Source organism: Aspergillus pseudotamarii (genome assembly GCF_009193445.1).
Source record: "Aspergillus pseudotamarii strain CBS 117625 unplaced genomic scaffold BDV38scaffold_1, whole genome shotgun sequence".
Classification (NCBI taxonomy): Eukaryota; Fungi; Ascomycota; class Eurotiomycetes; order Eurotiales; family Aspergillaceae; genus Aspergillus; species Aspergillus pseudotamarii.
The window spans coordinates 1,505,578-1,520,306 of NW_022475015.1; the positions used below are offsets into that span (position 1 = coordinate 1,505,578).

General features: G+C 48.7%; 5 protein-coding genes across 5 annotated transcripts; 3 read left to right on the plus strand and 2 right to left on the minus strand.

Annotated features, from left to right (window-relative positions):
• Positions 1-1,045: 1,045 nt before the first annotated feature.
• BDV38DRAFT_267126 (SUR7/PalI family protein) lies at positions 1,046-1,849 on the plus strand (the record flags this gene model as incomplete). The annotated part of the gene is made up of 3 exons (XM_032056528.1): positions 1,046-1,290; positions 1,354-1,536; positions 1,603-1,849. 3 exons carry the CDS (start codon positions 1,046-1,048, stop codon positions 1,847-1,849), a joined length of 675 nt encoding a protein of 224 aa, XP_031920116.1.
• A 439-nt stretch (positions 1,850-2,288) lies between these two features.
• Positions 2,289-4,857, minus strand: BDV38DRAFT_6867 (ribosome-associated complex protein SSZ1). Its single transcript, XM_032063774.1, has 5 exons — positions 4,549-4,857; positions 4,393-4,429; positions 4,192-4,318; positions 3,357-4,128; positions 2,289-3,288 (listed from the first exon to the last, which is right to left on the minus strand). Exons 1-5 carry the CDS (start codon positions 4,636-4,638, stop codon positions 2,620-2,622), a joined length of 1,695 nt encoding a protein of 564 aa, XP_031920117.1. The 5' UTR covers positions 4,639-4,857; the 3' UTR covers positions 2,289-2,619.
• A 49-nt stretch (positions 4,858-4,906) lies between these two features.
• Positions 4,907-6,232, plus strand: BDV38DRAFT_232711 (exosome non-catalytic core subunit RRP40). The gene has a single exon (XM_032053057.1). The coding sequence runs from the start codon at positions 5,192-5,194 to the stop codon at positions 6,008-6,010; it is 819 nt and encodes a 272-aa protein (XP_031920118.1). The 5' UTR covers positions 4,907-5,191; the 3' UTR covers positions 6,011-6,232.
• Positions 6,233-6,428: 196 nt separating this feature from the next.
• On the plus strand, positions 6,429-8,517 carry BDV38DRAFT_277117 (MYB DNA-binding domain protein; the record flags this gene model as incomplete). Its single annotated transcript, XM_032058411.1, has 2 exons — positions 6,429-6,480; positions 6,557-8,517. The coding sequence occupies 2 exons, from the start codon at positions 6,429-6,431 to the stop codon at positions 8,515-8,517; spliced, it is 2,013 nt and encodes a 670-aa protein (XP_031920119.1).
• A 489-nt stretch (positions 8,518-9,006) lies between these two features.
• BDV38DRAFT_6949 (putative UDP-glucose:glycoprotein glucosyltransferase) lies at positions 9,007-14,005 on the minus strand. Its single transcript, XM_032063785.1, has 5 exons — positions 13,623-14,005; positions 13,198-13,551; positions 12,307-13,138; positions 11,992-12,252; positions 9,007-11,935 (listed from the first exon to the last, which is right to left on the minus strand). Exons 1-5 carry the CDS (start codon positions 13,766-13,768, stop codon positions 9,065-9,067), a joined length of 4,464 nt encoding a protein of 1,487 aa, XP_031920120.1. The 5' UTR covers positions 13,769-14,005; the 3' UTR covers positions 9,007-9,064.
• Between the last annotated feature and the right edge of the window lie 724 nt (positions 14,006-14,729).

A 14,729-nucleotide genomic window follows, 5' to 3' on the forward strand; every position in this document is an offset into this window, starting at 1 on the left:
ATGCAAATTAACCACGAATATCTGGAAGTTCTATGAAGCTTCTGCAGAAACTGTCACACTTCACACGTTTTAGATCTACGCGTACATACCGCCCTCGTTTGCATGGAAGTTAGACAGTACCGGATATTCATGGAAGGGTGTATGCGTGTACAGAGATTCTGCTTAACTGCACTGCAACTAGTGGCGAATATATCCAAGTAGCTGATTGGGTTCATGGGAATACAATCGGGTTCGTTATCCTCAAAACTTGGGTACTGTGATGTACCTAGTGGGCCAAAGAGGCACCGTATATAGACAGTGACCAATATTCTACCTCGCCCTAAGTAGGTGTAGCCACTTGACCGGTTCGATAGGCAGAAGGAAGAAAAAATTGCTGCATTGACTTTTTGAGACCCACCTCAACCAGCGATCATCTTGAAAAAAAATTGCAGCCTAATGGTAAACACAGAAAAGGTTCTCAGTTCAAGTGCAACGTCAGTTCACAAAATGTAGTTCGACAACGTCATGGACGTCAAGTTTAAGTTGCCTGAACGGGGTTGGCGTGGAGTAAAAATTGGGGCTAGCCGAGGATAGTTAGCGGGGCACACTGCAACGATGACGTTGAGATCGAGTCGCATGAGTGCAACTGTCGCCTGTCAACGCCTATGATGCACACTCATTATTATATCACTACTACTCTTCCCCGTGAACATGGGTCGCCGGGACTGCCGGAATTTCGCTTTAATACCTAAAGCCCTAGTTGTGTTCTCCCACTTTCATCGTCTTCGACTCCTCTTCCTTCCTTTTCGCCCTCAACTCTTCCCATTGTATACCCAAACTGGCTAGTTGAGCATTTAGGGTTGACCATTTTGATCGACACTTGCGTGGTTATACATAACCTCTTAAAATCCTGAGCCGGGTAGAAGGCCAACTGCTTCAATCATGGCTTTCAGCAGTATGAACTCCCCCTACGGTCTCTCCAGCCGCAAAACCACTGACTTGAACCTGTGTAGGAGTAATACTGGGCTTCCTAGGCCTATTCTTCACGGCTGGAGCTCTGCTACTAATGTTCCTTACCCTGCTCGGAGGAGCACGGAATTCGAACCCCTTAAACGAAATCTACTTCCTCCAAGTCGACACAGGCAACATCCCAGGTGCACCATCTCTGTCCCGGTGGACATTCTGGAACATCTGTGCCGTCGGCCCCAATGGAAAGAGCGATTGCGGAAATTCCTACCCCGACTTCCCCTTCGATCCCCCGAGCCACCGCAACTTCGACACAACCACTAATATCCCTGCAGCCTTTATCGGGTAAGCAAGATATTTGATCAGAACGAATCGCGACGAATTGAATTCCTAACTAACCCTCCCCAGCACAAACCACTACTTCCTGACCTCCCGGTTCACATTCCCATTCCTCATCATCGCGCTTTTCTTCGGCGTTGTGTCTCTCTTCACTGGATTCCTGGCCATGTGCACCCGTATCGGCAGCTACATCTCTTCCCTGATGGCCTGGATTTCCTTGGTTTTCCAAATCATCACCACTTGCCTGATGACGTAAGTTCGGCCATTGACTACATTAATTGCATTATTAGAAAAAAACTGTACTAATACCTATGTTAGCGCCGTCTTTGTCCAGGGCCGCAACAAGTTTAACGCCAACGGCCAAACCGCGCGCCTGGGTGCTAAGTCATTCGGTTTCATGTGGACTGCTGTAGCCTGTCTCCTCATCGCTTGCGTAATGTACTGCCTTGGCGGCTCCGTCGGCGGCAAAGAGTCTGGGTACAGCGGTCGCGAGCACCGTCGTCGTGGTTTCTTCTCCTCCCAACGGTCCAATAGCGTCCGGAGTAACAAGGAGGCCAACCCATAAGCCAGCTAGCCATATCATCCCCCTTTCTCTCCGTCTGTCTACGAGGGATAGATTCAAGCGAATGATCTATCTGGAATTTCGGTGATGGGTGAGAACTCATGGTTAATAATAAGGGTTGCATTTCGACACAACCTCCGGCTTCGTTCATTATAAGTTGGGTGGGATAGCGGTGGCTAAAATGTCCAGAGCCGAACCCTGCTTACCGTAAAACATATCATGCTTCTCTTTCGCTGGGTTGTTATAATATGGTGGCTTAATTTACAGAGTCCCATGATCTTTTCTTTGTTTTCCTTTGCTTTATGGGTGATCGTATGGTGTATGTGGTGCTTTATGATATCTGATACTCTTTTGCTGTTACAATACGTACAAGGTATTAATTGTAATATAATTGATGTTTTGTCAACTACAACCAAGCTAACTTATCTACTTGTGGCTATGGAGAAGTATTAGTTTATCCGTAAGGAATCATATTTCTAGAGTCTAGGCCTCTCTATATACTTTTTAAGAAACCATCATTGATACATTCATCATCGAACAGTCATTGCAAGACAGGACGCGTCCAAGATAGAAGATCTTTCCTATCCAGAATCTCTTCTCATAAACCGATCATACCGAGACGAGGATATGACGCAGTAGAGATAGAAAGGAAGTGCATGATGTCTAATAAAATTTTGATGTTCTAATAAATCCATTGGGAAAGAGCAAAGCATTAACCGTGAGGTGCATCTGAAGATAGGAGGAAAATAGGTTATATATTACCGACGAAAGACTTAAGCAGCCTGCACAGCACCGCGGACGGCGTTCTGGCCGCCGACTTCGCGAGCGGTGATCTGCAGACCCAGGTCGGCATTGACGTGGACCATCAGCTCAACCTTGCTGCCGGCCTTGGTGCCCTTGACGGCAAGCTCGGCAATGGGCTTCTCAGTCTTCCAGACGATCTCGCGGATCTCCTCCTCCTCATCCTCGTCAGAGTCGAAGTCGGAGTCGTCCTCGTCGTCCTCAGTCTTGGGCTTCTCCTCCTTGGGCTTAGGCTCAGGCTTGGTGACCTTGATCTCGCGGACACCCTCGCAGACGCGAATGAAGACGTCACCACCGGCCTTGGGGGCGTTGTACTGAGCGACACGACGAGCGGGGAGGGCAGTCTCAGTGTTCAGGAGAGGCTGGAACTCGACGGTCTCACCAGAGGTGAACTCGACACCGATGGCATTCTTCAGGTGAGGAGTGGCAGTGACCATGGGGTGGATAGACTGCTCAATGTCCTCCTGCTCGAACTCCTGGATAAGAGAGGCCTGGATGGCAGCACCCCTGGGAACCAGCTCAGAGGGGTTGATGGCGCCAGTGAAGGTCGAAGGGGCAAGGATCTGAGTCTTCTCGGAGAAGATGTTGCGGGCAAGCTGGGCGATCTTGGGGGTGTGAGAGGCACCACCAGCGAAGATAACCTAAACCGTAGTTAGAACATCTCTTCTTATGCTACCGTAGATCCTGAGAAATAACACAAGGGACTAACCTCGTCAATGTCCAAAACATCCAAGCCAGCCTTTTGGATAACCTGCTCAATCAAGCCAGTGAACTGGGCGAAGGTCTTGCCGGAGAGAAGTTCGTAGCGAGTACGGTTGACGGTGGAGCCGAAATCGATGCCATCTGCGAGACTCTCAATGCTCAAGCTGGCGTTGGTACCCAAGCTCAAGGTCTTGCGAGCGCCCTCACCCTCGAGCTTCAACTTGGCGAGACCACGAGGGTTCTCGCGAGGATCGGTCTTGTGCTTCTTGATGAACTCCTTGGCGAAGTGGTCGATGATGATCTTGTCCAACGAAGCTCCACCCAGCTCGTAGTCATGAGCAGTTGCGAGGATAGTGTACATGCCACCACGGCAAGCAAGAACAGCAGCGTCGGATCGGGTACCACCGAGGTCGGCGACAACAACAAGCTTGTCAGTAACAGTAGCCTCGGGTCTGGCATCGTAAGCCAGGGCAGCGGCAACAGGCTCATGGATGAGCTGCAGAACCTCAAGGCCAGCAGCCTTAGCGGAGGCCGTCAAAGCCTCGCGCTGGGCATCGGAGAAGTCAGTAGGGATAGTGATAACAGCGGCATTGACCTCCTTGCCCAGATAGTCAGAAGCGGACTGCTTCAGACGACGAAGATGGCGGGTGGCAATCTCGGAGACGGTGACAGTGCTGGGGGTCTCGCTGGTAGAGTCCACAACGGAGAAAGCAACGGTAGATTCGTGAGGCTGAGGATGCGCCGAGTTATGGCATGGTGTGGCGTCTATCGACTTGAAGCTGTGGGGTATTCATGTCAGCGTGATCTCACATGAAGTAGTATTTTACATCAGCAATACGTACTCCTTTCCAAGGTAATCTCTGAAGTATGCGACAGTGTTCTTGGAGTTGCGGACCAGCTGGGCCTTGGCTTGAGTACCGTGGTACTCCTCACCATCAATGTATGAAAGGACGGAAGGAATTTGACGATCTGTGTATCCGTTAGTTTGTGCTTCAAGATGACCCGCCACTAAGCAGTAATGGAGAGAGAAAGATTAGACTAACCTCCTTCTTCGTTGGCGATAACTTCCGGCTTGCCCTCCTATATATTGATAACCATTAGTATTCAATTTCTATATTTTTTTTAAATTTATTTTTTAGTCTTAACAAGAATTCGTAGCCTAGAGAATAAATCCGAGACCTCGAATCAGGCTCACATACAGGGTTGATGCGGGCAATGGAACTGGAGGTGTTGCCAAAAGAGATACCGATAGCGAAACGCTCCGGGGTACCGTTTGTTTCGTTGCTCATTGTGAATTATGTGTAGAGGGTTATAGAGGGAAGGAAAAGGGAAAGGGAATGAAGAAAATGGAGATAGAAAATGGGACACAATTCGGGCTCCGCCTCAGAATGGCTGATTCTCTTCCTTCGTTTTCTGCCAGACGAAGAAAAAAATTTTTGGTCTGTTTGACAAGAAGGCGGGCAGATGTGGCTAGTGCTTATCGATAGCGCGGTGGCGGTGCGATCTAGACTGGGCAATCCAGAATCGTATGTATTGTACATATCCCTGTACAATAATTGTACTGGTCACATGAACCGGTCCTTCCTTGCATTGAGAACATTGTAGCTCACAAGCACTGTTAATATAGATTTTAAAATGATATCCTTGAGCTACTTGTATATAGCCACGTCAAGCCCGCTGATATAATGGTGCAGAAACGATCTCTCACGTGGAGATAGCCGATAAGCAACGATTTGCGCTTTTCACAGCCAAGGGCGATCCTTCAAGTCTCCACCGTCAGATCTCTTCAAAAGCGAAGACAAACCACCGCAACAAACCGGCCGGTGGACTTACTCCCTCAAAATGGCGTCGCCATTAATTCTCCTCCCGGGTGACGAAGTCCCCTCTGAATACATACCATCCAGCAACTCCGCTCCCTTGAGACTCGGAGCAGGTCTTCGTCTCCTCTCGCAACCATCATCGAATCCCCCAAGCCATGTCATATCCGCCACGCAATCCGGGCTCCTCTCAACAGACAACAAAAGAAATGCCGTCTCGATCCTCTCTACCCCGAACCGTCGTTACGTCCCGACACCCGGCGATCTCGTGATCGCGCAGATCCACCACTCCAGTCCGGATTATTTCCATTGCATGATTACGCCACAAGCGCCCCAGGCGCTGCTGGGACAGCTTTCATTTGAGGGTGCGACGAAGAAGACGCGGCCGATGCTGAAACAGGGTGATCTGGTGTATGCTCGTGTGTTGTCGACTGGTCTGGGCGCTGGCGCGGAGGTGGAACTTACATGTGTCAATCCAGCCACAGGACGGGCTGATGGAGGATTAGGTCCATTGACTGGGGGTATGGTTTTTGATGTGTCAACAGGGTTGGCGGCTCGGTTGATAAAGGCGAGTTCCTCGTCGGGAGAGCAACAGGATGGTGTGGCAGGGTTAGTGGTCTTGGATGAACTGGGCAAGAAGTTGGAGAAGGCGGGTGGATTTGAGATTGCTGTGGGGAGGAATGGAAAGGTTTGGGTGGATTGTGCGAATGGAGGCGATTATGCTGTCAAGGCGACGGTCGCAATCGGGCGATGCCTGAGTACCATCGACGAGCATGAATTGAGCTCGACAGACCAAAGGAAGTTGGTGACCAGGATATTACGAGAAATGAAGATAGAATTGTGATGTGTTGTTGTGTATTCCATATTATTATTATTATGATTTATTTTTTTAACTGTACACATCTGTTGTTGTTGATGGTGTTATTTCTCATGTCTCTACTAGTAGTTTACCACACTGAGCGCAATCCAAAAGCATACCCAATGGAATGTGTTATAATTAAGCAGGGAAAAGCAAAGAGGGAAGGCTTGACCGCTAAATTTCTAAAGCTTAGGCGCGGAAAAGGCCGCAACAGTCTGCCTCAGCTTTAGTGTGTCCCTCGGCCGGAACTTTTTTTTTTTTCCCTTCATTTTTTTTCCCTAATTGATTTTGACTTGATAACGTTATTGTCCCTGGCAATTTCAACTACATTCCTACCTCCACCTACAAGCTCCTTCCACGAGACCCAGGCGATCCATTATTTTACCACCCTTCCTCCCACCCCATGGGTAACGGGTCCTCCAAAAAGGCCGAAGATGGCATCCGCGACCACACGCGTAAGTTTACCAGAAGATGCCGGCGCGAGAAGCTCAGACTTTTTGAATGATACCTGACGATGTGCCTCGATCATAGAAACAGACGGGTCAAACGTCACACCAAGTCGCCCGAAAACTTTGAAGGTCAAGAAAAAAGAAACACCGAAGGGGCAGTCCGACGATGCAGCTACGCCGAAACGGAAACGAAAATCCAGCAAACATAGCACGTCCGCTGTCGCGCCGTCATCGTTCCCCGCTGAAGAGGAACCTAGGCCTTCGAAGCGCAAAAAACTCGCAGACTCGCCTACGGACACCACTGAGGATGACCGCAATACAGAAAAAGCATCTACCACCGCAAATGATACTTCGCCAGTCAAAGCTCAAGTCAATGGCAGCCCTTCAATCGAGGGTTCGAATGACGCCAGCATACAGCAGGAGACTGTTAAGAAAGGAAAGAGAAAGCAAAGCGGAAAAGGGCTAACAGGCTTTTTCTCGCAAGACGAAGTTCAGGCGCTGGAGAGTTTCAAGGTGGAGTTCTGTAACTCGCATGGTCTTCCAGGTCATGCGTTTGACGCGATGGTCCAACATTCCGAACGAGAGAAGGGCATTGAATTTCCTTGTGATTCGTCTATCACCATGAAGCCCGAATTCTGGAAGACAATTTACAAGATTCTTCCTGACCGGGATAGGAGATCAGTGTACCGCTTTATGAGGCGCCACTTCCAGAACTCTGACGTGAAGCCTCACCATTGGACTCATGAACAAGATGAGGAACTCATTCGGCTCGTTGCACGGTATGGCTTCAAATTCGCCCAGATAGCTAAAGAGTTAGGCCGGAGTGACGACGATGTTGTCCAGAGATGGAAGAATCGCTTAGAGCATAGGACTACGATGAACCGAGGCGCATGGTCAGAGCAGGAAATTCGCGGCCTGCAAAACGCCTTGCAGGCTGTATGGAAAAATTTGAAGGAAAGGGGCCATGATGTAGGCCGCGATATCTATGAGATGGACGAGACGCTCATATCCTGGGGACATATCAGCAATAAACTCAGAAATTGTCGTTCCAGACAGCAATGCGCAGATAAATGGCGCAAGGCTAGGAAAAAGGTTCAGCAACTGCGTGACAAAGGGAACCCGGATGCTGTTTTTGACCCCATCAAAGAGTCAAAGAACAGACACAAGTCGCGGACGTCTACCCCTTCGTCCTCGCAAACTCCACAACCCCTCCATATAAGCGCCGAATACGTTCATTCAGATGATTCAGATGAAGATGAAGCCGCGCACCAGGATGAAAAGAAAGGGAAGGCAGACAAAACGTCTACAAAGGATTCCACCTCTAGCGACAAATCCTCATCTTCCGACTCCGAATCAGAATCAACGGACGAGTCAAGCTCTGGTGATACAACTAAAGATGTGAAATCTGAGGCAAAGCGCAACGAACGCCCGAAGGTCAAAGACCAGTTGCAAACTACAGAGAGCATGGAAAACACAAAGATTATCCCTCAGAAGAGAAAACAATCCGCGTCATCATCCTCCGCATCAGATTCTGAAGATAGCGACTCGAGTACAGGCTCTGATGTACCCGCACATCCACAGACATCGACGAACGGCAAATCAAAGACTTCGCCAGTAGTCCCAAAGAACAAGGACAAGAACGAAAAGAGTTCAACTGAAGACGACTCGAGCGATTCATCCGATGATGGAAATAGTGAAAGTGATGGAGAGTCTGATGAGAGCGAAAGCGACGTGACCAGCTCCAGTGGCAACGAGAAAGGAAAGTCGCCGAAGAAGGCTTCCAAAAACATCAAGCAACAACCCGAGAAATCCTCGTCAGAGAAGTCCACATCGTCGGAAGATGAAAATGAAAGTGACGATTCCAACTCATCCGAATCAGAATCCGAGTCACCCCCAGCGCTCAAACCTATCAAGTCCAAGCAAAGGAGCACTAAGGAAGCAGGCGCCTTGAAACGACGCCGTGTAGCAGAACTTGCCTCAACTTCTACTTCCGCTCGTTCATCTGTTTCCCGAGATATCAAAATGGAGGTTACTAGCGACTAGTCATTGTCGAAGTTCGTCGACGAAGGGTCAGAAGAACGAGAAATTATAGTATGAGGTGCATGCATAAAAGATTGGCTGACGAATGATGAACAAACAAATGTTTGCACAAGTTTTGTCTAAGCGTTGATGAGATGGATCATAATTCTGTTGTTGGATGATGTTCTTGCTATTTATTTCCAAAAAGTTGTGTTTTCTTTTATTCATATACCCCATCATCCACATGTATAGTTCAGAACAAAGAATGACTTCGGACTCGAGAACGTATCTGTGATATGTAAAAGTGTAGACGCCCGTGCGAGTCGAGCAAGTTTCCGAGGCTTTCGATCGAAGCCTTGATACCTTAGTTCGGATAGAATTGAGCTACCGTCGATACATGCTACGGTCTCCTTCTATCTACTAAATATTACTACCCACGCATAGGTTCGGCGCTCAACCTCTGTTTGAGCATTCATTTACACCTCGAACGCTCCCAGTTGATATATCACACAATTCAGCACAAATCATATATCTATTGAATACGAGATATAACACACAATATAATGTAAACCTACAGCTCATCCTTCGTCCATTCCCCATCATCTTCATCCTCCTCATCGTCAGGCTGTGCCTCTTCACTCTGTTGCTGCTCAAGAGAAACCTTCTCCACCAACGCAGCAATCTCCTCATCATACTCAGTCCACTCGGGGACCTGGCGTCTAGCCCTATCGAGCTTAGGCTCCTTCGTCTGCGGGTTATTACATAGATCAATCGTTCTCGCCTGACCCAAAGACTCATCGGAGCACCAGGTCTCGCACCACAGCCACTCCTGCGGCAGACTCTTGATGGGGATATGGTGTTGCATGTGATTCGGCAGGTCCTGGTCAAGATTGCTCAAACTGTTCGGATCAGCAGACAGCATCTGGTATTGACCACGGAGACGGTCGCCGGCAGCCAGAGCACGGAATCGGCTCAGGTCGACCACGTAAAGGGCTGAAATGTGATAAGGCTGGCCGCGGAGGAAGTTCTTCCAGTATCCCTGTTTCCAGAAGCGGAAGCCTTCCATTTCATGGCGCGAATCGCACATGGGCGTGAAGCCGTAAGGAGCACCTTCTAGGTCTAGGTTGACGAGGTCGTACATGTCTGTGCGGACGACTTGGTCTGCGTCGACGAAGATGACCTTGTCCAAGGAAAGGGGGAAGAGAACGTCTAGGAAAAGGATTTTGTAACCCCAGATTTCGCGCTGCTTTTCGCGCTGGGCGCGGAGCCAATGTGGCCATTTGAAGGTGACCATTTCATAGGAGAAGCCGTATTCTTTGGCTAGATGGGGGAGGAACGACTTGAAGGAGGGAGAGAGGAATTGTTCGATGAACCAGAATTTGACAGAATGTTTGGTGTTCCGCATCACTGATACCATCATGATATTTAGCATTCGTTCGTATAGATGGCCGCTTGCCACTGAAAAGATGTTGATGTCCGCTTGCTTTTCGGTGGTGCTAAGCTTAGAGCCAGCACCAACGCTCGACAGGATGCCGGAGGCAAAGTTGAGCCCCTTAGAGACGTAGTCCATGGCAGATCCGGGCTTAGGATTTGTGTCCAAAACATCCTCAGACTCATGGCCCTTCTTGCGCGATAAGCGAGGGAAAAGGGTCTTGCCTTGGAAGGAAAGGAGTGCTACTTCATTATTCTCATCTCCGGGTTGCGGAGCGTAACCCATGCCACCAACACTGTCGAGCTTAAAGATACGCTCGCTGCGGCCTGGTTTCAGATTAATCTGCCACAGTCCTGGCTGAGCTTTAAATTGGAAGTAGCCTAAGTTGGCCATGATGATGGTGTCCGCAAAATACGGATTCTCCTGGGTACCAAGAGCTAACTGAACTCCCCTTGGCGGGGTCTTTGTAGTCATGTCCCGCGAGTGGCCTTCTATCAAAATGTGCTCCAATGCATAAATAGCATCAACATTAGATCCTGCCTTCAAGGTACTCAACTTGATGTTATCAAGATCATGAACGGAGTCCTTGGGAGCTACAAGCCAGGATGATGGGACATCCATGCCCAATGTAAGCAATGCCTCAACTGGCACACCCGAGAAAGAGGCGCCAGGTCTCAATACGGCACCATTACTGGCAAAAGAGGGCTCTGGATCCAAGACATAGCGGTAGAAACGTTTAATTGGAAGCTCCTGTATTTCTTCCCGCGCATTTAAGAAAAGTCTAAGCCTGACGCTTGCCAACTCTGAGAGTACCTTCAAGATTGGTAGCCATCTTTGGGCCACTTCAGACGTCGGGTCAATAGAAGCGACAATCGTGATCGCCGCGTCTTCAGAATTAGAGACGGTTACCACCGATTGCGAATCGTTCCACTTGTCGAATAGGTTCATTCGGACGTCCGTAGTCGATTCGAAAATACCTTCTGGGACATCAGATATAGTCGAGAGAGTAGCTAGAGAGGTTAGTTTAGCAAAAGCCAAAGGTCCAGAAAGCTTTGAGCCAATCTCGAGCTCCTTGACAGCCTTCGAAACAGGATCTATGCGCTTCGTGCGCTCATATGCCAAAAGCTGGTCAAAATCATCTGGCACCACTGTGTAATCAGCCGGTATAGGCCCAGCTGCTCTGCCATTGATTACAACACCGCTCGCTCCGGGAGTAAAGCCAAGCTCGCCAGCCAATGGCTGCTGCAACGCCCAAAAACGGGCAATTTCTGCTTGTTTATGGGCTGGCAGAGAGGTACCAGAAGACCCAATATTACCCAAGATCTGTGTGACATCCACTTTCTGGCTTTCCTTCAGTAAATGATATACAGATATGGATCCACTTGCGGCAGGTACATGGGCCGGGTTGTGAAGGAAGAGGATCTCAACTTCACTATGCTTTTGCCGGCTCTCCAATACAGCGGTGAGCAGCTTAGCACCGCTTTCGGAGTCAAAATCACCAACAACAATCATATGAACGCTATCGAGAGCGTCATCTTTGTCAGAAGCAATGCGCGGGAGCACACTCAGCCCTCCTTTTTGCGACTCTGACACCTTGGCTAGATCAACAACCCGGATATCCTTTGGATCCTCGGGTATCACCCAGGGGTTGCGGCGATCGAAGGCCTGGGAAAGAAAGAACTCTGGCAGCCATACGTCTTCCTCAAAAGTATTATCCATGATGCCTTGCTGGAGTGACTGTAGGTCTTTGCCTACCCTGTTGCTCATCTCTTGTACCCAATTATCATCCCGGATTACTGGGACGCCGTTGATGAATATTAACGATGATCCACCTGTGATCCTGAGACGATTCTGATAGTTAACTGTTCGAGACACTATCTCATCGAGCTTTTCATGTTTCAGAACCTCTGCGAGTGATAAGGCACTTTTATCAGCGCGGACTTTCCGCTCTTTGGTTGCAAGTTGGAAGGAAGTTTTATCTGGAGATGCGATCTTGTTTGCAGACAAAGACTGGGGAGAGTTAGCGTCTGGCAAAATATGCAACCGTTGGGGTAATTGGAGCTTACCTCCTCGAGGTACTGAATCAAACTCGCCAGACCGAAAGTCTCTTGGAGGTAATGTGCGACTTTAAGTTGAGCTGTAGATCCAGGAGAGGACGCAACAGGAACTAAGCCAAACCTCACAGGTATCTTTCTCTTAACAAACACCTGAATTGTCTTGACTACAAAGTTCATATCTTCAGTATCAGTCAAATCTACCGGGACTACGATGTTGTGCGCATCACGGCGGACCGGCGGTAGTTGGCCTGGGAATGTGGGCCGCAAGAACTAGCAACGATCAGCATGAATACCCAAAATAGCACATCGGATAGAGTCGCTTACTGCCCCTAATTCGCCTGGCCAAGAGTCATACTTGGCATCCTTTTCAAGGTCGTTCAGCCATATGAGGACCCCACCACCTTCGATGTCATCCCGGTAATTGTAACGTTGGGGTGCATCCTGTTCCAAAGACTCCCCAAGAAGCTTGTGAGACAGGAGATCTACGGCCTCCTGCGCAGAGATCTCTAGATCTCTAAATTTCTCTATTAATCTTCTTTCACGGCGTAAATGGTCTAGGAGAGAGTATGCATCGATTTTCCGAGGATCCATTTGGACCCCATTAATCCACATAACGTTAACTCCAGATGGAAGCATCCCCAGTCGACTAGAACGGATGTCTTGCAAGAGCTTGGTGGTGGCATTGTGGGCTGCTATTTTGGCGGAGTATTTGGGGAAATCTTGGGAGAGCTTCACAAGAGTATCCAGAGGATTGTCACTGTCCATCACGTAGCTAACAGTGTTCACACCTAGCCGTGATACTTCAGACGAGGACAACGGCCGAAGATCATCTGGAGCGTCCCCTTCTATATCGCCTACCTTGTTAGCCTCCCCATTGCTGGCTTCTTTCTGTCCAGCATCTCGGTCGTCGATCACAATATAGTCGGTTCGCTTTAACGCAAGCTCAACACCATAGCCGGAAACAAAAAGAGGTCGAGCGCTCCAGTGCTGAGGTGGCCGATATCGTACTCGGTAAGAAATCTGTCCTTCTTTGACCAAAGCACTCAGCGTCTGATGGAAATCCTTGAACATTGGAGATGCCACATCCGCGTACAGGACGGCAGGGGGCAGCGACGTGTCGCCCAAGACTCTATCAAATGGGAGCTCTCGCGGATCCCTGCAAAAGACAACTAGTTAGCGTACTGCCAAGCTTATCTTCAGAAGAGTGCCACCCACAAATCTCCAGAAACATCTTGCTGAGCGCGCTCCATTGTCGAGGAGCAGTACTGTTTGCCATCCGAATGTACCCATACCGGACAGGCTGCGTCCTGCGCTGCCATCAAAGAATGTTGTACGGAAGCATTATAATATTGGTAGTGGGCTGCGATTCGGGGACTCGCCGAGCGAATTGCCAAGGAGAGTTTAAACGACGAAAGGCTTTCGGAAGTTCTCAGATGGCCATCATCGTGTATAACCTGTAAAAACCGATCATATACTTCTTTGTCGGTCACAGCATCATCGAAGGCTCCATCAGCGATGCGGTCCAGCAGTGGGAAATAGGCAGTTGCGTTTTCTTCTGCGGCAGTTTCTCTATAATGTATAAGTCGCGGCATTGACTAGGGTGCCCAGAGAAAAGGAAGGCAGGAGGGAGAATTGCTTACAGAAGCTCTATGAGATACGGTGCCGAGTCAAATGAAGCCTGTAAAGCAACATTGACCGATGAGCTTGCGTGTACTAGGCTGGTCAGCACAGCAGCGACAATTACAGAAAGTCGCCATGATGCGACAGAACCAATGCCGGATATCATATCTGCTGCTGCCTTCTAAACATTCGTGTATACAGAGAATCGATTGATAGCAGTTTATCTGGCCCTTGACTGAGCAAGTCTAATTATAGTCTCAAGTCAAAGCAAAGTAAGCATAACGGGCGAAGGAGGCAGGCAATCTTAGAGGGGTGTAACAGAGGATGAGATCTCATGCAACGATGCTTCTATATGTCATGGAGGAGATGTCGGATGATACAGATTGATCCCCGACTGTCCGTTTCGAAAAGGAATGAAAACAATGAATGGTCATCACCATGTGTTCTGGCCACTTCGGCGCCTTGATGGAGAGCTCCTACGGGAGGCGCAGCGGCCACTTGCGCAGAACTTCCGTGTCTTCTTTCCCAACCCCTTATTGGCTAGTCGCATCCCTAGACCACCACCAATCCATGTGACAGCTCTTGACCTGAATAAAAAATAGGGCTAGGCGGGGTAATCCATGGATATATGATTTAAATCAAGTTGCCCGGCCAAGCTGAATATATTTCGAACAACAGGTTAACTAAACCTCGTAGAGCCAAGCCCACCCCCTTTCAGTTTATTATTCGAGCGTATAAAACATCACCAAACTCTGAATGCAAGCAGAGAGTGTTGCCATACAGAGTTTCTATTGCTGTAATCTTCTGTCGTAATATTTTAAATATACTATACTAAATTAGAAGATATTCATATGTTTCGAGTTTTCTATGGTTGAAAACCTTTATGCTTAACGCAGCGGCAAAATCGTGCAGCAGATGGTGATATGCAGTGGGTGGTGACCCGAGGTTACAACATACTAGGCAACTCTCGCTCTCTAGATGCGAGCAGCCTGGAGAAATGGGTACACGAGTAAAGGATTTTGCATCATAGACAATTGCAGGTCTACCCAGTACATAATAACCATACAACCCAATTTTTATCAAAAATCTCGGGTTCCTGAATTGTCTTTTTTTTTTTTTTTTTTTTT